The 24,035-nt window shown below is 53.7% G+C and overlaps 1 protein-coding gene across 3 annotated transcripts in view; it reads left to right on the top strand.

Annotated features, from left to right (window-relative positions):
- XXYLT1 (xyloside xylosyltransferase 1) overlaps positions 1 to 19,225 on the top strand; it is a 37,196-nt gene extending 17,971 nt beyond the window's left edge. For all 3 annotated transcript variants that reach the window (XM_074877488.1, XM_074877490.1, XM_074877489.1), the window contains exons 3-4: positions 3,847 to 3,979; positions 18,072 to 19,225. In XM_074877488.1, coding sequence (XP_074733589.1) covers positions 3,847 to 3,979; positions 18,072 to 18,468 — 530 coding nt within the window. In that variant the 3' untranslated portion in view covers positions 18,469 to 19,225. The remainder of the gene's footprint in view (positions 1 to 3,846; positions 3,980 to 18,071) is intronic.
- Positions 19,226 to 24,035: the final 4,810 nt, after the last annotated feature.

Raw genomic sequence — 24,035 nt, 5'->3', positions numbered from 1 at the left:
GCACAGCCAAAGCAGTGCTCCTCCTCCCTGTGCCCCCCTGCTGCAACCTGCCTGACTCTTCTGAGAAGAGTGGTTTGTTCCGAAGGGTCACACCACGCGTTGGTGGGGTGGTCTGGCTCCCTGCACACCCGCCTGCTCCCATCCCGCTCTGTCCCTGCTGTGCCATGGGGCAGGCCATGGGGTTGGTGCCTCCTGGAAAGGGCCATCAGACTGGCTGCAGAAGCTGCTGCCACCTGAGGGACACCTGGGTGCTGCTCAGAGCATCCAGACAATCCACCGGGCCTGCTGACACACACCCAGGGTACCTGCCAGCAGCTGAGCCCTGGTGCAAGGCAGCTTGGACACTGGTGGTAGCTTTCTTTCCTTGTTTCCAGCACCACAGATCCTGCTGCAGGATCCACATCCCCGAAGCTGGTCTTCCTCTGGACGTGGCTGGAGAGAGGGCTTGAGCCAAGCACTCAGAGCAGCCCTGCTGTGGCTGCTGGTATGAGACTGCACTAAAACATTACGAGCTTTAAACAGGGCCAGCCTGTGCTATAAAGCTGTCACTGCTAATGGAGATCACCTCCGCTTTGACTGGCATAACTCCCCTTTACACGCCGTTGGCTGGAAGAGCCGGAGTTGAAGGGAGCAGAGGGTAATATACAGTATGGCAAAGTTAGAAAACTCGCTTGCTTAGCAAAACACTCTCAGCCTTTTCCCACATTTCCAGCTGGACCCCTCCAAGCAGTTTGTGCCTAAGAGAGCATGCAATTCCTCCACCCCTACATGGCAGCCAGGACAAAGCGCTTGGTAAAAGGGTGAAGAGCACGATACATCATAAATATTAGTGCCTGGCCCCTTGCCAGTCCCAGGCAGAGAAACTGCCTTGGCCATTAATCTATCTGTGCAAGCTGCATCTGGCAGAGTGAAACTTAACGTCACCCGTGCTCATTTTTGTCTGTGTTGCAGTTCATGCTTACTTAAAAAGAAAAGTACTTTGTGCTCTCTGAGTCTAATTTGTTAATGAGTTTTTCGTGGGGGGCTCTGCCAGCACAGCATGGGACTAGTGCACAGGGGGGCGAGCCAAACACAGGGAGCCTTTAACAAAGGGCAGGATGGAGAACCCAGCATGTTTGTGTAAATAAACCGTGTGTATCCACGCTGGGCTTGTTGTGGCACTGGCATCGCTGCCTGGCACTGCAGCTGCGCTCATGCTCTGCTCCCCGCTGCAGCCGAGGCTTTTGGGGGCAGCTGGCTGCTGCTGCTGCTGGGCAGCACCCTCCGGGTTGCACAAGGACCCTCCAGAGTCTGTTGCCTGCAGGGGTGCTGGGGCAGGCAGGTCTGGGATTGGAGCTTCCCCCAAGCTCAGCTTTCATTCTCTGCTGTGATTAATTGCAGTTAAGGCTCATCTGTAATTTTAGAGAACAATCGGATGACGTGCCTCACAGTTGATTTAATTGAAAACTGATGAGGCGTCAGAAGGCTGCTGTGCACCAGGGTGAGGCGTGCTGGGATCCCCTGGGGAGCCCATCCCCTCTCCCCGTCCTCAGCAGCGCCTTGGAGGGCTCAGGCTTCCCCCTGTTTCTCTTGGGCTGAGCTTGTGCTGTTAGGTCAGGGGTCTCCTCAACGTGGAGTTTTGTGACCAGTCTGGATATTCTCAAGTGCAACAGTGTTAAGGATTTGAGGGTTTTGCACTGCTGTGGTATGGACACTGGGGAGGTTCAGGGTATTTGGGATACATATCTCATTCCCTGTTGCAGAAATCCTCCAGTCTGCCTATTCATCTGCTTGAGCTGCGCTAGCGATTTCTAAGGCAGTTAGAGGCTGAGGGAAATTGCTTTCAGGTCAAGACCTGCTTTAGCCTGTAGTGAATTACTACGCCTGGGTTTTAAATCTTTGCAAACAGAGGATTATGGTGGTGGTAAATACTAGGTAGGCCAGGGGATTGCCATACTGCCAGCTGAAGGGAGTGTGGCCTTTCCCTTTAGCAGATAGAGAGTGATGGATGTTAAAAAAATAAATTGAGATACAGCCTGGGTTGTAGCTTAGATACTATTTCTCCTTGATTTATATTTCTGCTTGGATGCTTTGCAGAGTAAGCGGTATATTTCTTGCTTAACCTCATGGGGCTTTTTCCTTCTTAAATGAGGACAGCGTGGACCCATTGCCAAGAGCCCTGGATTAGTGCAGGATCTGCAAAAAATTCAGAGCTGCTCTACAGCCCAGCGTCTGCTTGAAACACAAACACCAAGTGACGAACGCATTTCAAATGGCAAAGCCACGTTCCTGTGCCTGAGCGTAGCTGCCCATGCCTGGTTGCTCTTGTCCCGACGGTGGCTTTGGGGCCTGAAAACAGAGCAATTGCCTCCTGCCCTCAGCAGACCAGGGGTAGCCAACAGCCTGTCCCAAGCACAGCAGGGTGATGGGGTGAGGAACTACGGTGGTGTGAAGGCTGGAGCATGGACATGGCCCCAGAAACACCAGCCTGCTGCGAAGCCCTGCCCATAGCCACGGAGGATGCAGGCAGCAGAGGGTGAGGGCAGGCTGGACTCAGCCTTCCTCCTGCCTGCAAGTACTGGGCAGAAGGAAGGATGAGGGCCTGGTTCGCTAGCTGCCGTGAAAGCAGTGGTGACATGCACATCTAGCCTGCAGGAAGCTGTAATGGCACCTGTGCATGATGAGTGGGGCCGAAACAGATTGACACAGTCTTTATAATCCAATTAATGCCAAGTGCTAAGCAACCCAACGAATTTGCTCTTGGCTTTTATAACACATATAAATAGCAGTGACATTACATAATGCTACTGGGGATGGCTCCACTCCACTCGCAGCCCCCGAGTAGGGCTGAGCTTGGCTGGACAGAAGATGACCGTGGCTTTGCCCAGGGCTGGGGAAACACATCCAAAGGTTCTGATCTCCCGTAGTGTTTGCATTTGCTGCATTCCACTTGGCCTGTACCATATCACCAGCCCAGGACAAGCAGTCTTGATGAGGCACATCTCCTGCACCCTCTCCCAAGCGATATCTCCATCAATTGGTCTCCTGTGCTGCAGAGGAGACAATGACAAGCGCAGGCAGGGGCCTGACCTGGTTAACGAGCTCAGGCATGGCCTCGATAACGATGTGCTTCAGCCTCTTCTTGCTCTCAGCTTTCCCGCTGAAAGTGGAAGATGCTTCTATGTCTGCATGACCCTCCTTGTCTCTGACAGAGTACCACCAGCAATAATAAAGTTTTCCAGGCTGCTGCAGCCTGCCAGCCTGTAATCTCTGCCCTTGGGGAAGCCCGTGTCAGGCTGCTGGCAGCTAACGAGCTTGTGCAGGTATTACTGAGGGTGTCATGTGGCTGACTGAATTATTGATTGTCCGTGATGGGAATTGCTCTGATACTTCAAGCCAGGGATGGATGCTCTGTGGGCTGGAGCTGGGAAGTGCTCGTGGAGTTGGTAGCTTTTCCTAGAAGTAGGTAGCAGAAGGTGAGCATGGGGTTTTGTGTGGCTACTCCTGCAGAAGCTCTTCCGTGAAAGGGAGAGGCTGGGTTAAAGCTACCTCTTGCTTTTGTCAGTTGTATGGAAAACCAGCCTTCTGGAAGGAGGGAGGGAATGGAAGGAAGCAGGATGTCACCAGAAATAGTTTCTGAAGTAAATAATGCCTAAAATACATTGGTAAATGCTGTCATGATGGTTGAAGGTTGGTAGCTTTATGTAGAGGTTGCAGCTGGATTGTGTTTGCCCTGAATTGGCCGAGTCTTGCCCATGGGGCTGATTGCACCAAATCCTCATTGGGTGTAATTTGTCAAGTAGCCTTTGGTAATCACCAGTTACAGTTTTGTCTTATATGGCTGACTTTTCCTCTTTGTGCTTTCAGAAATAACACAGATCATCCAGGTAGACTTGGACCTGAAGTATAAGACCAACATCCGAGACTTGTTTGATGAGTTCGACAACTTCCCGGAGGGAGCAGTCATTGGGATTGCCAGGGAGATGCAGCCAGTGTACAGGTACAGTCCACTCCCTGTGGGGAACAGGGGGTGGGCAGCAGGTGACTGGCGTGTCTTCTCTTCAACTCAGGTTGGTCTTTGGAACAAAATCTAGGGGGAAGCAGTCTCTGTGCTTTAATCCCTGTGTGGGTACTTAAACTGAAATTTGTAGGTCGGTATAAACAAAGTGTACAGTGTCGCTGTTGGTTTCCTTGTTCTCACACACCATCACAAGGCTTCCAGAGCCAGGTTCGTGGTCATTGGTGCCAAAATCCATACCTAGATTAATACCCATCTGCTAGAGGTCTGTTTGCCCAGCCATGCCTGCTGACATGCTGTGATTGCATTCTGGAGCATCAGTTTGTATGTTGGGGCTCAGTGGTGAATATTGCAGAGAGCAGGGGTTGAGTTTGGGCAACAGTGAGATTCTGGGTCCCTGGAGTGTCGGTACACCTTCTGCTGAAGAAATACTCCCTCAGGGAAGATTGAGTGGGCAACTCTGTTGGTGACCTGAGCTTGCAAGCATGAGGATAGCCCCATGGTCACTTGCTCTTCAGACCCTTGGTTCACCAGCCAGTGCTGACTGTGGTGGCAGCTACTGGTGGGAGCCGTGCACTGAGGGGTGGCTCAGCTCTTCTCGCTCATGGCACAGCAGTGGGCTTCAGGGGCACAGATATTTACAGGCTGGTGCTTAAAGACATAGGTTTAGTTTAGCCTGCATTGTTGCAAGGATGAACCTCAGGTTTTGTTTTAATCCAGGGTGGATCAGATCATCAGCTCAGGATGCCTTAATGGCTTCTTGGCTGAGCAGAGTTTGAGCATCTGAGATGGCTTGGCTAGATTTGCTAATCCTAATGGAAGTGTTCTTGGAGAAAGATAAAAAAGCTCAAGAGCTCTCTATGTCTTTTCCTTCCCTATTGGAAGTCTTAGCAGTGAGATCAATAACTGAACCTCCTAAGACATGTCCAGCAGTGTTCTTGGACAAAGACTGAGTTGCAAAGGTCTGGAGCAGCCGTTCCTGCTGCATGTGCATCTGGATGAGACAAGGGTGGAGACAGAGGGAAGTTCACCAGCAGGGGATTGATGGTCATTAATCACCACCAATTATTTCCTAGAAGCCCAAGCCGGCTGAGAGCATGCTCAATGAGAACATTTCTGGTTGCTCAAACTGCAGAAGTTGCCAGTGTTTCCGGACTGGAAAAAAGACATCTCTGTGCCCATGGCAGAAGTGTCTCCTTGCCTCCCAGCTTGTGCTTTTGGCAGGGAGAGCTGGGACCAGAGGAACACGGATGCTGAGGTCTCAGCTGCATAGTGCAGCACCATGCTCGGAGCATGGAGGGCTCCCGTATCCATTTTGGGTGTTCTGGCAGGATTTTGATGCCCAGAATAATAAATCCAGGGCAGTTAATCTTATCCAATTGTTAGAGCTTAAAGCAGGATGGAGGGAGCAGCGACAGTTGAGTGCGGCTGCGGGGCTCTGTCGGACTGTCAGCCTCAGTCAGCGCTGCCCAGTGGGGCAGATCCCATTCGTTAGCGGTGCAGCCTGTAATGGAATAAATTAAGCGTTTGTTTGCCTGCAGTTAGTCCATGGTGGAATCACTCCATGTTTCTGTCTCTGCAGGGATCCGTTTTGCATTATCTCCAGGCATAGCTAGGGAGTGGGGATGGTGTTATGCTTCCTGGATGTGGTTTGTGGGACTGGGCATGCCTAGACAGGACCAGGTTAAGCCTTGGGGTGCTCCACTGGAGGGAGAGATCTCTGGCATGGCAGGGGACAAGGCATGGGACCGCAGGGCTGAGCACAGAATATATGACCCAAGCCAAAGCCACGCTCTCCCTCCTCCTGCCACCCGCAGTGGGGACAAACAAGCCAAGCAAGAACAGCCCTCACAGGCTGCATTTTTGGGCTGAACTTTCTGTTGTTGCAGTTTTGACATTCTGGGTCATTTTCGGCTATGTTGTGCTTTTCTTCTTGTGCTGTTTTGATCTTCATGTGAAAACAAGTTCCTGATCCTTCTCGTCGCCAGATCACCCGGCGCGGGGCAAGCTGTGCAAACGCCAGCCTGCCCTCCCACCGAGCCCCCCGCCCTGCGGGGCTCACACCTTGCAGCTCAGAGGGTTTCCAGACGAAAACACGAGCTGACAAAGCATGAGTGTCTTTGTAAAAAAAAAATCATCTTTGCTATTTTTATACTTTTAGCATGATAAAAATGTGTTGTAGGTGTGAAATAAGAGGTGCCAGCTCCAGCCGTGTGATTTGCCACGTGCGCGGGCTTGAGGCATCAGTTGGGAAGGCAGTTGTGGGGTGGAGGAGGGTTACGGGGCGATGGCAGGGTCTCTCCATTGCCACTCGTTTTTTCCTCCCCACTTCATGCAACTCTCTGCAGCACCAACTTTGCCCCAGTGTGTGGCAAAACGTCAGAGAGCTTGGGGTGAGTCAGCAGAGCTTTCCTGAGCTTGCTCATGGGGCTGAGGACTGGCACCCCCAGGGCAGGGTGAGCCGGTGGCTGGGAAAGCTCTGGGTGCCATCTTCCCCACTCTGTAACAGTGGGGAAGATCGATGGAGATCGATCTACTTGGCTGTATTGGATCCTTGTTGCCTACTTGGCCCATCAGAGGAGGTAGCTGGGTGCAGACCAGTGTATTTTGTAGATGATGCACCATTTTCTGGGAGGCAGTGCTGTTCCCACCAGCTGCCTGTTGGCTGTCCGGCTGTAGGCTGCGCTTTCCAGGCACAAGCTGGGACTGCACAAGGCTCAGGCTGCTGTGCTGCTGCACTGAGCAGTGCTGGGCACAGACACTTGCGGGAAATGGAGGAGTAAGAGAACAGCAAATAGGAAATGTCCCAGAGCCTGCTTGCATATCCTGAAGGTAGGGGGAAACCTCCAGACAGCAAAACAGGATGGCACAGGAGCATTTCCATTCGTTTGACTCATGCTGAAACAATGCCCGGCCGCTGTTTGTCTTGGACAAACGCATTTCTCTGAGCAACAGGATCTCCTGGCCCTCCTGCAAGGCAAATGGTGGGGTTTAACTGTTACGCAGCCTGGGGCCAGCCTGTCCTTTGGGGTCACTCAGGATGGGTTGGAGTGGCCTGAGAGCGGTAGCTCCTGCTGAAGCTGTATGTGGATCTGCAGGGGGATCTGGGTGCCCCGCCGGTGTTCTGGGTGCAGAGGGGGAAGTTGCAGGAGTTGGTCTGAGGTCCGAGGCCATCGGTATCAGGTTTGCTTCTCTCCAGCGGCAGTGGGGGAAGCGGCACTCCGTCCGTGGGTCAGGAGTGTTGTGCCTCCTGTGGCTTTTGGATCCAATCTGTGACACAGGGTATGGTCAACACCTCTGTGGACAGGGTCACAGGCAGACCTTCGTCCCACAAGAGGCTGCCCCCCCTGCCAGGGTTGTTGGGGACACTGGTACTATGCACTAGGCTTGTGGACGCTGGTGGGCTTTCCATGGCAGCACTGGATGCCTCCTGCCAGGCTGATGCTTTCATGCTGGTCTGCAGGCAGAGCCTCTTCCCAGCACAGAGGTAGGCCTGCTCATGTGTCTGCCTGCACAGGATCCATGCCACGGCCAAGACTGGGAGCTCCTGCTTCAGTGAGAATGATTTTGATGAAAAGATTAAAATCTGCATCTGAACTTTGCCTGGTCCAAAAGGCTTTCCATGCAAGGAGAGTTTCTGCAGAGTCATAACCTTAATTAAAAATCCTGTTGTCCCCTGCAGCATTTCAGCTACTCAGGCATGCTGGCAGTGTCCTGTTCACCAGGCTACAGAGGGCAGGTGATGATGTGCTGTATAAATATTTATGTTGCACTGGGCCTTCCATGTGAGATTCTGGCCAAACTGAGAAGTCTGGGCCCTCCTGTGCTCTTAGCCCTACTAAGAAACATGCAGGCAAGCGTTGCAAATGCATCCAGTAGGCTGACAGGCAAAGTCCCTGTTCTCCCCAGGACATGCACGAGGTGTGTGCCTGGCCCAGGGAGCGGCATAGCCGCAGTCCCGGCTGCGATGGGTCTGAGTGATGGGGAGGAAGAGCACAGCTTGCTGCAGGTCAGCCTCCTGAGCAGGCATGAGCAGTCCAGGCTGCGTGGGGCCACAGCGGAGGTCTCCATCGGGGCACAGTGAGGGCATCTGCATGTGGATGCTGCTGCAGCCTAGACCTCCCCTGGGCCTCTGTGCCAGCCTGGCTTGGCTCAGCACTGCTGGGTACCGAAGGCAGAAGCCTCCCAGTTTCAAAGCAGCCTTGTGGCTGAGGTGAATGAAGTGGGAAAACACTACAACACTCACAAAAATGTCCTGAAAACTCTGATTACAGAAGGCAGAGCTTAAACCCTATTCTTACCGAGTTTCCTGGTTATAGATCCCTCCGGTCACGCTGGTGGTGTGCGAGAGGAAGCAGGACAGCGGTATTGATTGCACAGCTGCTCTCAGGAGCCTCGGGCTGACCCCAGAGCAGCAATGCCACACCATGCTCCCCGCTCCCACCCCATGGCCATCCCTGCCTGTTTGTTTCCTGCGTGGTGCTGGTGCTGTTCCTCGCACTGCCACATTGTGGTGGGTTCTGGGTGCCAGCACTGCCTAGGGCCCTGAGTGCTGCCCACTTGGAGGTTTTGTTGGGGTGGACCTAACCCACAGGTGCTCAGGCAGCTGCTTTTACCCCTTTGCTACAGATGGGAGCAAGGCACCTGCTAGCTGCCTGTGGTGGTGGACCTTGGAAGAGGTCCCAGACCTTCTCAGTCCAAGGGTGCATATAGCTGGGGCTGGAAGGGCAGCTGCTGCCTCTGTTCTTGCTGTTGGGCGAGATCTTCACTGCCATCCCCCGTGACAAGGAGCTAATAAAAGCTGGAGGCGTCTTGGGAGTCCATAGTTCTGGAAATTATAAAAGTTTGTCCTGCAGGAAAGGGTATCTACATCAAAGGGACAGCTACAGACTACAAAGGACCAACTCTTGAGTCCTTGTATGGCTGCAAGGCCGTTCGCCTTTGCTTCTGCCTAAAACTAGGAAGAGCTTGAACAGGACATTATTTTGTGGAAGAGAAAAACTTTGTTTCTGCGTGTGATCATGTGGAAGCTGCTGTAGGTGTGCTGTGTGCTCTGTCACCTGGGTTTTGTTTGTTTGAGAGCTGGTAAAATAACCCTGAGAATCCCATTAACGAGTGGAAGCAAGCCTGTGCAGCCTCCAGACCCAGAGGCACAGCACTTGCAGTGCTCCATGTTTGCTGGGAGCTCAGCAGCAGCGGTGCTAAGTCTGTTTGTCAGATGTTTGGAAGAAGAATGAAATTATCCTGGGCTGTGAGCAGGCTAATGCTGAATCCACAGCCAGGCCAAACTGTCAGCGCATCTGGACTGAGACAGTACATCCTGTACCTTCTCCTGGGATGTTAAAAAAACCCAAAGTACTGCTAACAGCTGTGAGCAAGGAGGAGCAGCTGGATTCCCTGGGTATCAGCTGAGGCAGCGGTGGTGGTTGTAAGATATAGCAGTGCAGGTGGGGTGTTGCCTGGGATGGGGCTTTCTGGAGTTGGAGATAACCATCTCCAGCAGGCAGGTCCTCCTGCCTGAGTTCACCTGGTTTTGTGGGCTCCTCATGCAGGCAGGTTGCCCTGATTTGGAGACTTTGCTCTTTTCCAAGTGCTTTTGCCCTGGGGCAGCAGGGAGCTGCCTGCCACGACAGGCTCTGTATTTCCCAAGCCCCTCAGTCAGCAAAGGCAGAATTTGCCTTGCCTGTGCCCTGCCAGCCATGGTGATGCCAATGCTGCCTGACCGCAGTCCTGCAGTCCTGCACTTTCAATTTTAAACCAGTTTGAGGCTTTGGCTTGATTTGTGGTGACTGCTGCTTCTTGATGTGTAGGGGAGCAGTTCTGGGAATTCTTTGGCAATGGCTGCCAAGAAGCAGCCAAAATTACAGAACAAGCAGAACCTGCAAGGAACTGGCAGCAGAATTGATTTCAGGAATTCAGCATTACTTTCTGATAAAAAATTATTTGAGAAGGTAAAGGGTTTTGTTATTTACATCTGTGCACATCATTAATACATAGGACCTATTGCACTTATTCCCATTAGCAGCCAAACCTGAAACGTCATTTAAACACAATGAATAAATTTGACAAGATCTGACGACCACAGCTGTGCATCAGTTCGCATGTATACTATTAGTAATATTAATGCTATTAACTGTCCCTTTTGAGATACTGGGCATTACAAACATGATTTTTTCCAACAACCAAGACACTTGTGTGTGTTTGAGTAAGGCAGTTGGGACTCCAGTCATGGGTTCAAGCTTTTCCTCAAATGACTTTGCCCCCCTGCAGAGAGCATGGGCGAGGGCTGCCTGAGAAATTTGCTATAGATTTTTTTGCTGGCCATAGCACATGAGTCCAGGGTGTGTCAGGTGAGCATGTATCGGTTACCATACCTGCACTTGTCTTCAACTCATGAACTTCTCAATTTCAGCTCCTGAACGTCTCAGTTTCAGTGTCTAGAGGTAGGTGTCACACTGGTGGCATTTTGGGGTTGCTGGAGTACCTGGCTGCCCTGGTAGATCATCAGACCCTGCACGTTAAACATTGTGAGCAGGTATTTGCACAACTGTTGTTACCTTCTGTGGTTACTTTTTTTGTCATGGGAGAGCATGAACTGAAGAAGGAGCAGGGCCATGGTGGACAATGATGCTTTTTGGGAGGTCACAGCTTGGTTTGGGGTTGCTAAGAAAAATGCTGTGCATGGGCAGTGGCAAGGCTCAAGCTGGCCTGTGTGGCACAGGTATTCATGACTCCTTGCACCCCAGTGAAGGCTTTGCAGCATGGTAGGGAGGGGAGTCTGGGCTGTAGATGCAGAGGTGTCAAACCAGCCCAGCTTGTCTCTTGAATCTGCTCTGGAAAGTGGTTGCTGGGATTGAGCATCTGGAGGTGGGCCAGGAGGAGCGGATGGGGCTGCTCTGGCAGCCAGAGGGCAGCTGGTTCCGCTCGGCCAAGAGGCTTCCTCACCAGCACTTGGTGGAGAAGGAGCTTACAAGAGCTGAAGCCCTTTGATGGAGGAACAAACAAACAAACAGCAGGAAATGGAGAGGTTTTGCTGCATAGCTGGGATGCTTTCTGGAGTGATGCGGTGCAGGGGCTGCACGACGAAGCTCCCAACAGTCCTCTGGAGGAGATCCCGCAATGCCCTCCTGCTCCCTGAAGCTCAGTGATGGTTCCCTCATGCCAGGACTCCCCTGTGGCAGCACAGTGTCCCACAGCCGGGACTCCCGAACAGGGTGGAGGGATGGAGGCCTTTTATATCTCCTCCCCACAGCAGCAGGTGAGCATCTGTCAAGGGAGAGCATCTCCCTTGCTCCTGAGAGTCCTGTTGGCGAGCAAGGGTCACCCAGGGCAGGCTGCCCACATCTCTGAAGCAAGCAGGAGAGCACTGCTGAAGCAGAGTCCATTCACAGTTGTTAACAGAAATCTGCCATTTTGGCAATAATTAGGCCTGTGGTGGTTTTAGTGCCCCCATGAATGGGCTGCCCCCCATCCTTCCCCAGTGCTAAATCAGCAGATGGCCTGACACACAGCCGATGGCTCTGCACCGCTGCTAGTGCCACAGCATTTGGCCTGTAGAGGGAAGGAAACCAGTGTGACCCAGACAGGGATTTGTGGTCCCCACTCTGTTCAGAGGGTCATTTTAGCATCAGCGTGAGGGGCAAAAATTTCAGATGGTGAGGGGGGCCAGCCTTGAAAATCTGTGTCCCAAGGAAAGATTTTGCTTGCAAGCTGCATTCGCAAGTTGCTACTAATCACCTATTTTCGTGTGCCCATTTTTGGACTGCTAAGTCCATGTAGAAATGTAATCATTGAGAATCAATTTGCTGCTCCAAATACAGACCTTTTAAAAGCTTGGCATGCAGACTGTGCTGTAGTAGAGACCAGCGCTGTACAGACATAATTTGTGCAGTACGTGAGAAGTTTATTAAGGAATTACTGATGTCTTCATTGAAGAGCTCAGTCTGTTGGTTAGTCAGCATTTTCCATGCGAGGGCTGAAGGTCCTGCCTGAGCTGGACCCTCTCCCTGAACCCACTGGAGGAGGGTAAGGTGGTCCCGGTGTGCACACCAACACATCCTGCCTTTTGTCCGGGGCTGGGAATCAGGGTTGCTTTGCCCCAGGGTGATGTGTTTCCCTGCGGAGTTGAGGAGTACTGCTGCCTTGGTGATGCCGTTGCACATTGCTGGGTGCACAGTGCTCCCAAGAAGCGCAGAGCCGGGATTTCCTGGGTTACACAAGCTGCTCAGCCTCAGCTAAGGCACTCCAGGCCAGGCTGGTACTGAACCTGCCACCCCAGCTCCTTAAGGGGTTTAGCGTTTGCACATGGGAAACAAGCAATTAGCAACAAGGGCCACTTTGTTGCAAAGCCTCTGTCTGCAACAGGGCTGAGCTCGCCCGCCTAGGTCCAGCAGCGCTGGGTCAGGAAAGAGGAGCGTGGGTCGAATCCTGCTCTGGGTACAGCCCTGGGGGCAGCTCCCTCCCTCTGGCTGCGGCAGAAACTCAGAAGGGCCCGTCTTCACTGCAGCGATGCCTTTTGGTGGAGGGGGAGCTGAAGGAAGGGGACACGGCCTTTCCCGGAGGGTTAATCTCAGTCAGAGTAGAGTGGTGGTAGGGGGATGGTGGCTGCCTGCCACAGTGAGGTTTAGCCAAGAAGAGGGGAAGGGTGCAGGGAGGTTTCTTGGCTGTGCTCGCTCTTCTTGCTGAGGATTAGGGGGGAAAGCCACCGTCATCCCCAGAACGGATGACACAGTCATCCCTATGCCATCGCTTCCCTCCCCACTGCCCACACTCTCTCCTCTGGGTGATACAGAAACCACTGGTGGGGGGTCCTCCAGGCTGCTGTGGGAGCCAGGTTGCTTTTAAGCCTGCATCTGCTGTCCCCAGAAGCCTTTAGAGTTATTTACACACACTCTCTGTTTGCTCTCTCCCCCTTCATTTCAAACGCATCCACCCATCCCCATCAGGATGCTGCATACTTCCCACTGGGCCTCCCAGCCCGTCCACTGCCTCAGCCGGCTCGCCGGGGCCCTGCAGGTACTGGGCACCAGCCAGTGGGCAGCGCGGCTGGGGGTTGCTCGGGGGGATGGACCGCAGCCTCGCACCGCGCCCTCCCGCCCGCCCCGGGGAGCGCTGGCAGCGGCACAGAGCAGCACGGCACGGCATGCTCATGCCTCATTGCTTATTGCACAGGAACAGCGGCGTTTGCCAGCAGCTGCAGCTGGGGATGATGCCGCTGGCCATCAGTTTTCTGGCTCAGGAACCAAAAAGCATGTTTAGAGGTAGCAAGAGCATGCACTTGTTGTTTTAGTTGGTGTTTGGGCTGGCAGGGCTGCTGTTAGAGTGGTGCAGAGAGGGACGGCCGGCAGCCCGTGCTTCCCTTCTGCACCAGGAGCCCCGTGCCCAGCTGGATGGGGCTTGGGGTCCCCCAGCCCCTGACCCCTGTGAGAGAGGCTTGGTGACAAAGGTGCTGGCTCGCTGCTGCTGCTCGTCCTGCCCTCCCAGGCAGCTGGCCCAAACTCTGCCAGTGCTGGCAAACAGGAGCAAACCAGTGAGCTCCAGCAAGGAGTTTACTGGTCCAGGGATGTTTGTTGCATCCAGAATCTTGCAGATCCCTTATCCTTTATCCTATGGCTGTTGGCTTTACTTCCCTCTTTGGTGAGGGAGAGGTTCTGCAGCCTTCCTCTCTGGGTACCATGCTGCTCAGGCACATGCAGTGCACATGCACGGTGCACAGAGGCGTTTGGAGTCCCCACAGCCTTCTAGGAGCATCCTCTGACTGCAGCCGCCCTGGGGCTGGCCCGGCATCTGGTTTCACTTCATGTCTTTTTTGACCTGGCTCCTCAGTTCTCCAGCTGCACGGGGGGGATCCCAGAGGCTGTCGACATTTTGGAGATGCAGCTGCACGGGGAGGATCCGCAGCCTCTTGAACATCTCGGGTGGATACAGGCACGCAAGCCCAGTCTGCTGCCTGTGGGGCCAGTGCTTTGGGCTTACTGTTGCTCACCCAGCTGGCAGTAACTCCTCCACACTGCCTTTCCTGACAGCAAGGGCACCCTGCTGCTTCACCAGTGGTTTTCAGGTCATCCCATGAGGTTGTCCCATAACCCAGAGCTGAAGTAAATGAGTGGAAGTTCATGGGTTTGGACAAAGTCTTCTCCCCACCCAGCATTTGCCCCTTGCTGCACCTGAAAGCAAGAGAAGGACCTGCAAAATACAGCTGATGGGTGGAGCCGTACCTTCTTCCCCTGGCAGCTATCCCCAGTGAGGCATTTTAAAGGGTGCGATGGCAGCTCTGCAAGCTGGAGCTCGTGACCGCCGGCCTGCGAGGCCGGGGAGGTGCGGCCGGAGCGCCCTGCGCTGGGCCAGCAAGGGAAGTCCTGGTGGAAGCAGGGATTTTTATCTGGGCTGCCTGGGCCCGGCGTTTGAATGCTTGGAAATGCTCTTCTCCAGATGTTTCCTAGCACACGCCGGCTCTGTTTATAAACGGCTCCTCAAAGCAAAGCCCGTTGGGGCTGCAGGCAGGCGCTCACGGCAGCGGCCCTGCACAGCTCCCCCGCACCTCGCTACAGGGTCGGGGGCCCGGGGTCACCTCTTTCCCCTCCTGTCTAGAGGGTCCAGGGTGGTTAACAAAAGCCCGAAATGCCTCCTCTTCCTTTCTCCTCCCCTCCTCCCGGCCAGCAGCTTCCTGCCCCGATGCATCCCAGTGGTGGCCGGCATCTTTGAGCTGCCTTCCTGCCCTGGCTTTCGCTGCCGGGGGCACGGGGAGGGGGGCACCCCGCAGCCGAGGCAGGTGACACTCTGAACTGCCTGTCCCAAGGGAGATCCCGGCTGCTCCAGGGGCTTGGACAGGGAGACGTTTCCATTGCATCCAAGCAGGGTTCAGTTCCTTAATGATTGTCTCGAGGTGAGGAGGGTCTGCACCCCCAGCACCTCCTTCCTGCATCCTGGCAGCATGCTCATCAAGCTGCTGCAATGTTCCCTTCATGTTCTGCCAAAATTTGAGGTGGGTGCCAAGGGGTGGTGCCGGGCAGGACAGAGCAGCACAGGTCACAGGCTGGGTTAGCTGTGTGGCTGGTTGCTGTGCTCTCCAGCCCCATCTCCTCCAAAGAAAATTATGCTCTTGTACCTGCCACTCCTTCCACTTCCAGCAGGGTGGAGGTGCCTTTCAACCACACTATTCTCTCTCCTGGCCCCTGCAGAAGGACAGCGCCAAAACCCTCTGTTAGAAGGACAAAAGCCAAGCGAAGTCCCGGCTAAACAGATGCTGCCAGCGGCCCTGCCAGAATACTTTTCCCTCGGTTGGCCAGAGCCCAGCACTGGAAGGGCTGCAGTGCGGTGCTGCGAGCAAGTTCCTGAGCCGTCGGCACTGCAGGGCCACCCACAGCTCGTCCCATCCTGGGTCTTGGCCCAGCATCGCTCCCTGGGGACAGCCCTGTCCTCCCCCCCAGCCCCGCTCCCCCACGGTCCCCACGTGCAGCCTGGGGAGGATGGCCCCGACACGCCAGCGCCGGGAGGAAGGGCTGAACAATTGCTGCTTGTCAGTCTGTCTCCTCTCCTTGCAGAAAAGGGGCATGTTGCTCCCTTCTTGTTATCAGCCGTCGCTGAGTAATCCACTGGGGAACGGCATTGCTGAAAAATTGAGTCATTTGATACAGATCTGCTTTCTCCCTGCCGTGGCCTGGCAATGCCGAGGGCTTGGGCACTTGCATTTTTCCTATTCTAGCTGCTTTCAGGGGCTGTAATCTCATCCCTTAGCTTGGGCAGTGTGCTTTTGGAGGTAAGAACATGAAAGGAGTCGGCTCTGCTTCTGTGGAGCTGGAAAGGTGCCTCCCTCCGCAGCACTGCTCCCCCTCTCCTGCCTGCCAGCTTCCAGCATCATTTTCTGGGCACGGGGGTGGCTTTCCTGGCACTGCTAGGGAGAGGCAGAGAGAGCAGAGTATGCAGAGGTGAGCTTGAGCCAGTCTCTGCTCAGACCCCTGGACCTGAGCACCTCGGGAAGATGATCGGTGCAAGGCTGGGTCTTGTCCTTGCAGGTTGAGCTTCCCTCCGATGCTGTATGGAGAGCGCTTTGCCCTCCTGTTCTCATGAGCATCCACAAGCGGTCTTTGCGGTGACCTGGTGCCTGTCCCTAGGACATAATTGCTCTTTGCAGAGGCAGAGCCCTTTTTATCCTTTCCCTGCCCTTTAGATCAAACGAGCACTGCTGCCTGCGGGCTCCGATGAGGCAGCCAGTCCTCCACTCCCCTTCACCGGGAGGCGTGGAGATGGGTGCTCAAAAACTGAGCCCTCCTTCCATGGAAAACCGGCACTTGGAAAAACCCTTTCCATCCTGAATCAGGCGAAATGGAGTGGTATAAACACCCTTAATAAAATTAGAAATACCAGAGGTTTGAATCTAAGGCATCTAAATGGAAAGTTGTAAGGAAGTGGTGCTGTGTGATGGTTGTGGTTCTCCAGGTCAGGAAATAAAAAAGGTGCTCACAGTTGACATCATTAATAGATCCACATTTTCTGAGGGGATAATTCTGCTGGTGGCTGTTGAATCCTGGCTCTTGCCTTGGCCAGTCTCACAGTGCTGTGCTGGGGATCCAGAAGACAGGCCAGAAGGATGGATTTAATAGTCTGATCTCTGTACAAGCTGTAGGATTCCCTGAGCAACTGTCGGAGCTGAACACAGCTTCTTACAAGAAAAATTTCAATTTAAATGTTTGAAGTGGGGGAGTACCCACTGTGACTCTGGAGCTGTCCCAGGGCTAATGTCCCTGCATCTTGTTACATCTGAATTAGCCCAGCTTCACCTTCCAAGCATGCGGCCATTTTAAACCTTTGGGTGCTAAATCCATGCCATCTACCAACAAATTCTTGTTTCCTGGAGGTGTGTTGTGACTTTGGTCAGTGTCTGACAGACTGAGAGGTACCAGCAGCAGGCTTGGCTTATTCTTTCTAACAGTGGCTCTCCCCAACATCTTCACAGTGAGGTGCAAAAAAAAAAAAAAACGAACCTGATGTAGCTTTACCTTAAGTGTTAGGGCTGGAAGGAAAGTGCAGTGCTGGCATCCTGAGCTGTCAGATGGTGGGGGGGGGGCCACAGGTCTCTCCTGCCCTCCTCCAAACCACAGGCTTGGCAGCAGAGGATGCTGCTTGGGGGCAGAAAACTTTCAATCTGAATGGGAACTATTTTGGGGGCCAGATTCAACCCCAGCTGCTTGGGTAATACCATGGGATTAATTCAATTCCTGCAAGTGGGAGCAGCTGGTGTGTGCATTGTGGGGTGTGCTCACTGCCCCAGGGCTGAGGAAGGAGCCAGAGAGGCTGCTTCCTTAGGTAGTCTAACCTTTTCCTATTTGAATCACCTTCTGGAGTTAGGTTTGTGTATTGCTAGACTTGCACTGCTCTCTTCTCCTTGGCAGCTGGAAATCAGGTGATGAAGATTGCATCTGCCAGAGCTGCTACAGCTGAGCCTTCCTAGGGGTGCATATGCTGAAGGCAGTGCTTGTTTAGTAATGAGATGTTGCCATTGGCTTTCTTTTTTTATTTTTATTTTGAAGAAATATTTCTGCCACTCAGATTTATTTCGAGCCTCAAACTGAGGCCCATCTTTGATCCAGAGCTTCCCCATAATCAAGTATTAATAATAATGATGCTGCGAGCTCTGCTGCCAACGTCCTATTAACTGCAGGACATTTTCCTGGCGTGTACCAGCCATGGGGGCACTTCTGGTCATTCGCCCTAGGCGCTGGGGATGCCGTCTCGTCTCCCCACACAGCCGTGTGAGCAGTCATGCGATCCTCTGTCCTGTTGGCTCACCAGAGCAATCCTGATAAAAATAAAAGGGGCTTTAGGAGAGAGCAAGAAGAGTGGTTTGAAGTCTGGGCAATATCCTGTGCAGGGGGCTGGAGAGAGATGCAGCCCATGAAGCACCAGGCTGCTCTGGGGGGCTGGGTGCCTCCAGCCCGCAGAAGACAAGCACTGTGAGATCCCTTTGATGGGTGGTAGGTCCTGTGCTGTGATCCAGACCTGCTCAGACTTGAGGTGGCCGCTTTTCGGGCTGCACTCCCTGACTCCCCTGTTCCTGTTTTTCCTCTCTCTGCAGGCACACGTTCTGGCAGTATCGCCGCGAGAACCCCCAAACCAAAGTGGGGGATCCCCCTCCTGATGGGCTGCCCGGCTTCAACAGTGGTGTCCTGCTCCTGAACCTGGAAGCCATGAGGCAGTCCAAGCTCTACAACCAGCTGCTGGAGCCCACCATGGTGCAGAAGCTGACGGAGAAGTACCACTTCAAGGGCCACCTTGGGGACCAGGATTTCTTCACCATGGTGGGGATGGAGCACCCAGAGCTCTTCCATGTGCTTGACTGCACATGGAACCGGCAGCTCTGCACGTGGTGGAGGGACCATGGATACAGCGACGTGTTTGACCAGTACTTCCAGTGTGAGGGTGAGGTCAAAATTTACCATGGGAACTGCAACACCCCAATCCCTGAAGACTAGAGCACCCACCACCGCCAGGAGCAGCTCTGACTGCAGCAAGCCCTGCAAAGCCATAGGGGCTGTACCAGCAATCCCTCGGGAAGGCTGGCCAGCCCGGATCCGTTGCATCCCAAGGGGATTCCTAGGGATCCCAAGAGCGTTCAGTATCCCACTGCCTGTAGCCTCACCCCTCCAGGAGAAAGTGCAGTCCAGTAGTTGGAGCAGGACATCCGCAGTCACCGTGCCCAGGGCTCAGCTCCTGGCTCTGCTTGGGCAAGTCCACAGTGCCCGTCTGTGCCACAGCCACTGGGGCATGGGGGCTGCCGAGGGGCCATCAGGTCACCGCTGCTTTTGCTCGTGGCAGGGTGCTGCTCCCTGGTGCTGTGCAGCGTTGCTTTGTCTAACAATCAGCAGGAGTCCACAGCCAGGCAGCTGGGTTTTGCTTTGGCATCCCTCGGTGGCCCATTTCTGCACCTCATGCAGACCATCCGTCTGGTCCCTCTGGAGAGCAGACACCATCCTCAGGTCATCTTCCTTCTGAAGCATTCCAGAAAGGCGAGAGGGCTTTAAAGACTGAAAAGCTGCTTTAAATTGGGTTACCTAGAAAAATTAATTGCTAGATGAGCTTTAAAGCCTTCCATTGGTTCTTCTTAGCAGTAAAAGCTTTACTGCCCTATCTTGTCTTAAAAGTGTTCAGTGAGCGTGTACCAATAGGTTCATTTTTTTAGCTTTGCCTTTAACCTTTTGTACGAGAATAAAGCTGCAGATGTAAAACACACTCAGCTGTTTTTCTGTGGCACAACTGAAATTCTGTGCAATAGGAGGTTTCATATGCTTCTTATCATGATTAAAAAGTGGTTGATGTATATATCTGTTGGGCAGTTGAAAGTGGTGCCCCATGTAGATTATCGCTGTGCTTAATACCACGCCTGTCCCAAGTGAATGAAGCAAATGGGCTGGCACCGGACTTCAAAAAAAGATCATCCTCACCATAGCCAGGGGTGGTTTGGAAGGAGCCGGGAGCTGCCTGTGCTATGAATGAGTGGGCTTCAGGCCTGAGCACTCTCAAATAAATCCTCTCAGCTGGCCCGGCCGGCACGTGCAGGCTCCTGCACAGGTCTCTGTCAGCAGAGGTGCACACATGCTCTAACCCACCTTCATCCCTGCTTTTTTTAAACCGAGTCAGCGTGTGCCTGTGTGTGCGTCTGCGCGTGCATCTGTGTGACGTGCACGTGCAGGAGAGAGGGATGGGGACGTAATTGTGGCTTAACCTAATAACAGCATGTGCAGTGTGTGGCAGGAGTTTCCTGGGCTCCTTCCCCTCTGTCCGTGAATGAACCTTTATCTGTACCGAGGGAGAGGCTCTCCTCCCTCTGACTGATGTAGGGGGAATGGCAGGCTGCAGTGTGGGCTACAGCCCGAACCCTACCCTCTTTGATTTGCTGAACCAGTCCATTTCCAGATTGAAGTGTTTTCACATCCCCAGGGAAGGAACGGCGAAGAGGTGATTAAAGGTGAGTGAAAGCAGCAGTAGCCTGCTGTGTTAGACTCACATTTTCACCAAACCCCAAGGTGATCAGGCCTCACTGTGCAAGGCAAGGCAAGCAGCCGGGGTGCTGGAGGCTGCAGCGGGGCAGGATTTGTGGCAGGCGATGCCCTGTGATGATGCACCCTGAAGGACGAGGAGGGTTTGCAGTGGCTCGGCCAGCTGGAGCTGCTGCCGTGCCCAGAGACCACGTGCCCTCCCGGGGACCCCAGAGGGAGGCTCTGCTCAGTAGTGCCTGCTCTCATTTATGTGTGAGCTGAGTGGGGACGTCCCCACATTGTGTGGCCAAGCAGCCTGGGAGCCACCCACCTCACCCCTGCCCTGGCAGTGCCATGCTGCTTTCCTGGGCTTGCTGGGTGAAACAGAGAGAGGGCAGGGCTTCCTGGTGCAGTGTCACAGTCCCATGGTTGGCATCGGTGCTTTATCACCACCCTGGTGTGTCCCGAGGCCCCTGTGATTTCCCCGAGTGGCTCCCGGGGCTGCCCCATGTGCACAGCCCCGGCCGTGCCTGGGATGTTGCTGCGAGGACTCAGCCCTGCACTCACCAGTCAGGGCACGCCGCTGGCACCAGTGACACACGGGACGTCGCGTGCTGGGGCAGGACCTTGCCATCAGTTTGGAAATGGCCATGCTGGAAATACAAGCCAGGTGGCTCGTGTCACCGGCCCTGGGGAGCGGTGGGGTGATGAGCAAACGCAGCTTTTTCCCAGGGCTGGGCAGTTTTGGGGCGGCTCTGGGTGTTGGGTCTGGCCCAAAAGCACCATGATGGGTTTGGGATGGTATTGCCACAGGGTGACACTGGGGCTGCTGGCTTTCCCTCTCCATGGGGTTCCCGGGTCTGCGAGGGGGATACTCTATGGCCCCAGGCTGAAAACTTTTGCTTAGATATTTTAAAAAAAAAAATCCAATTTTTTTGTGTTCAAAATAGCAGTCCACTGGGAAACTCATTGCCTTTTTTCAGCTGGGAAAAACAGTAAGTGAAACATTTAATTCAGCTCAAGATGGTTTCCCCAGGCACGCAGACAGCCCAGCGGCGCAGCTCCCCACTCAGCAGTGCTGCCCCATCCCAACCCGCGCTGTCCCTGGGGCCATGACTAAGCACCACAGGCAGCATGGACCCGCACGCACAGCGCTATATATAGACTGCACGCAGCCGAGGCCGTGCTGCCGGTGTAATTACCTCCCCTACATGCCCTGCTGATTGCAGGCACTAATGAGCTCAGCTGCAGAAGCTGCTGCGGCAACCTGGGGCTGGCTGGCTTGGGGCTGCCAGCTCAGCCTTTTCGAAGGGTGCTGCCGCAGGGTCCGCTTTGGGGCAGAAGCAGGGCTTGCTGTGCTTGGCCCGGGTGGCAGCATCCCTGCGGGCACCGCCTGCACGGGGAGCCCTCACTCCCCGCAGACAGTTCCTGTGCTCCGTGCCCAGCTGGCTGGTGACTGCTGGGCCATCCCATGCCCTTGCTTTGGTGGTAATTCATGGAAGAATGGGGACTTTCTGTCCCCATGCCTCCTCGCCCTCTGACACTCTGCTGCTGTGCAGCCCAGCCTCAGGCAGATGCTGCTCCAGGCACATGAGGTCAGACCTGAGCATCCCCTCCTGGTCTCCATGACGCTGGCCATTGCAACCAGCACTAGCAGCTGATAGCCCAAGCACAGTAAAAGGTGCTCAGAAAGCATTAACCAGCACCAGTTTGCCACCAGGTACTGGGGGTTTGCTGCAGGTTTTTGGCAGCAGTTCTGAGGCTGATGGGCAGCTCCTGGTCCATGGAGGCTGGCACTATGTCCTCAGGCCAGTGCTGGTCCCCTGCCTAGCAGAGGGGATCTGCAGACTCTAGAGCCCAGTTTTGGGTTGGTTTGGGCCCCCCTGAAGATACAGCAGGCGAAAGGCAGCCCTGGGCAAGTAGCAGGTGGGAACATGTTGCTGTGACACAGTGATGGGGGGGACACTGCTGCAGGGAGCAGGGGACCGGCCCCGCCAGCACAAGCTGGCTGCAGGGGATGGAGCCTTGCCCCATGGGCCGTGGGCATTGCACCCATGGGAGAGCTGTAGTGGCCCTGGCCAGGGTCCATGAAAGGGGATGGCAGGTTTCACATCAAAGTTACTCAGCCCAGAACTCCTCCGACACGCCTGTGGGCTTCCTGCTCCTTGTCTTCTCACCCTCTTGCTCACAGCAGTGCTGCTCGTGCCGAGAGCCCCGTGTTTTTCCAGGATGGAGAAGGAGATGGGAGAGCAGACAGGTCTCCTTGAACTCTTTGTAGAAGATCAAGCTGTGGAAAGTAGTTCTGTAGCTTAAGAAGAAAATTCAATTTCTTTTCTTGTATTGTTCAGCATTCATGAGAAATTGCACGTAGAGCAAACAGTATCCCCTATTTTCTGGCCAGCTTTGCTTTCAGCCCTGCGCTTGAGCTCCATGGGATTTTTGCTCTCCTCTCCTGTGTTTCGTAACGCTGTCAGTGTTTATTCTCTTACTCATTTGTACTTCTTTCCCATTTGAAACGATCAATTGTTGGTATAAACTCACCTAGGGAGCAATTACTGTAAGCCTAACCCAAACAGGCGCTGGGGGTGCTCCATTAAGCAATATAACCACCCTCCTCTCTCTGCTGCTCCCAGAGGATACAATATTTACTTTTCAGCTCTCTGCTATTCATACCGAGCGCACTCCGGTCAGCGTGCCAAGAATAACACAAACCATAACAACGGGCTTAAGCACTAAGATGGAGTTCCTGACTTTGCAAAACAAAGAGAAAAAAAAAAAAGAAGCCAACCTATTATTTTGCCTTTGCTAAGAAATGCCTAGCTGCAGCAGAGCAAGCAGGGACCCGAACCACCCCTCTGCCTTCAGCAAAGCCATGGGTAGCATGAGATCTACCTCGAGGGAAAGCAGTAAGAGGCAAAAAAGAGCAGTAAGCCTGGGATGTGGGTAGGCAACCACAGGTTTTTCCTTTTAATGCAGATTTTTATTAGGTTGCTGCATTGGTTTGTGAGCTTTTCCTCAAACACTTTGCAGGGCCATGGAGGGACACGCTCCCTAGCACCTCGCTTGTGAATATTTCAGCCAGGTTTTTAGTAGCTCCATCTCTGACCATTGAGCCTCCATGTCTTAATTACTATTTGCTAAGAAATTGCAGTCCAGTTTTGTTAGTCTTTTCAGTGCTGCCAAGGTTCAGTTTGTGCATTTCTCCTCCAGAAATTACTTTTTCGCTAACCAGCTGCTAATGGGGGGAGCACTTGGAGCAAATTACCTTACTGAGATACTTCACAGGAATTAGCTATATTGTACCTAAAGTCTCAATGTTAATTTAGTCAATTTACCTGTTGGAAGAAAAAGCTGAACCAAAGCAGTCTGGAGCTGCCAGAATTAGCCCCAGGTTTGTCCCTGGCAGGAGGCTTTGGCATTGCCCACCTGGGGAAGGAGATGCTCAGATTTGAGGGGTGTTCCTGAGAGCCAGATGTGTTTTTCCTGGGGCAGATGTTGCTTGCACCACTGTTGTGGCAGGTAGGAAACCATGCCCTGGGGCTCCAGGTCCCCTCCAAACATATGGGCACCCTAGAGTTCTTTCTCCCAGCTCACTCCAGATGGATTTGTCACCCTGCAGCCCTGGCAGGGCGCTTGTGCCTGCTGCCAGCGTTCACCAGCGCAGCCCCAGTGACAGCTTCTCCCACTCCCACTCAGCCATTGTTTAGCAGCAATTTGTGACCCTGTTGGTGACAATCCTGAAGCCATGCAAGCCATGGGCTGCACAGAGCTCTGTTCGCACAAGGCACCACATGTAGTATCTCCATTTATCACCTACAAACCACTCGCTCTAAGTGCATTTTGCAGATCTTGAAAGGTTCAGGGCTGTTGTCATAATACATCTCCTCCTTGGAGCTGGTCAGGATAAAAATACCCTTTTAAGAACTGAGAACAATCTCAATTTAGGAAACAAAATGCTTGCAGATGCCCTGTGGCACATAGGGCTCTAGGCAGTGTGTCAGAAAGAAAATATGGGGTTTTTTCTGCGTGCTTTTTACTTTCAAACTCATCTTTTTCTATGCTGG

This window comes from Strix uralensis, chromosome 9, assembly GCF_047716275.1.
Source record: "Strix uralensis isolate ZFMK-TIS-50842 chromosome 9, bStrUra1, whole genome shotgun sequence".
NCBI lineage: Eukaryota > Metazoa > Chordata > Aves > Strigiformes > Strigidae > Strix > Strix uralensis.
The sequence above is the reverse complement of the archived record's forward strand: the minus strand, read 5'-3'. Positions and strand labels throughout refer to the sequence as shown.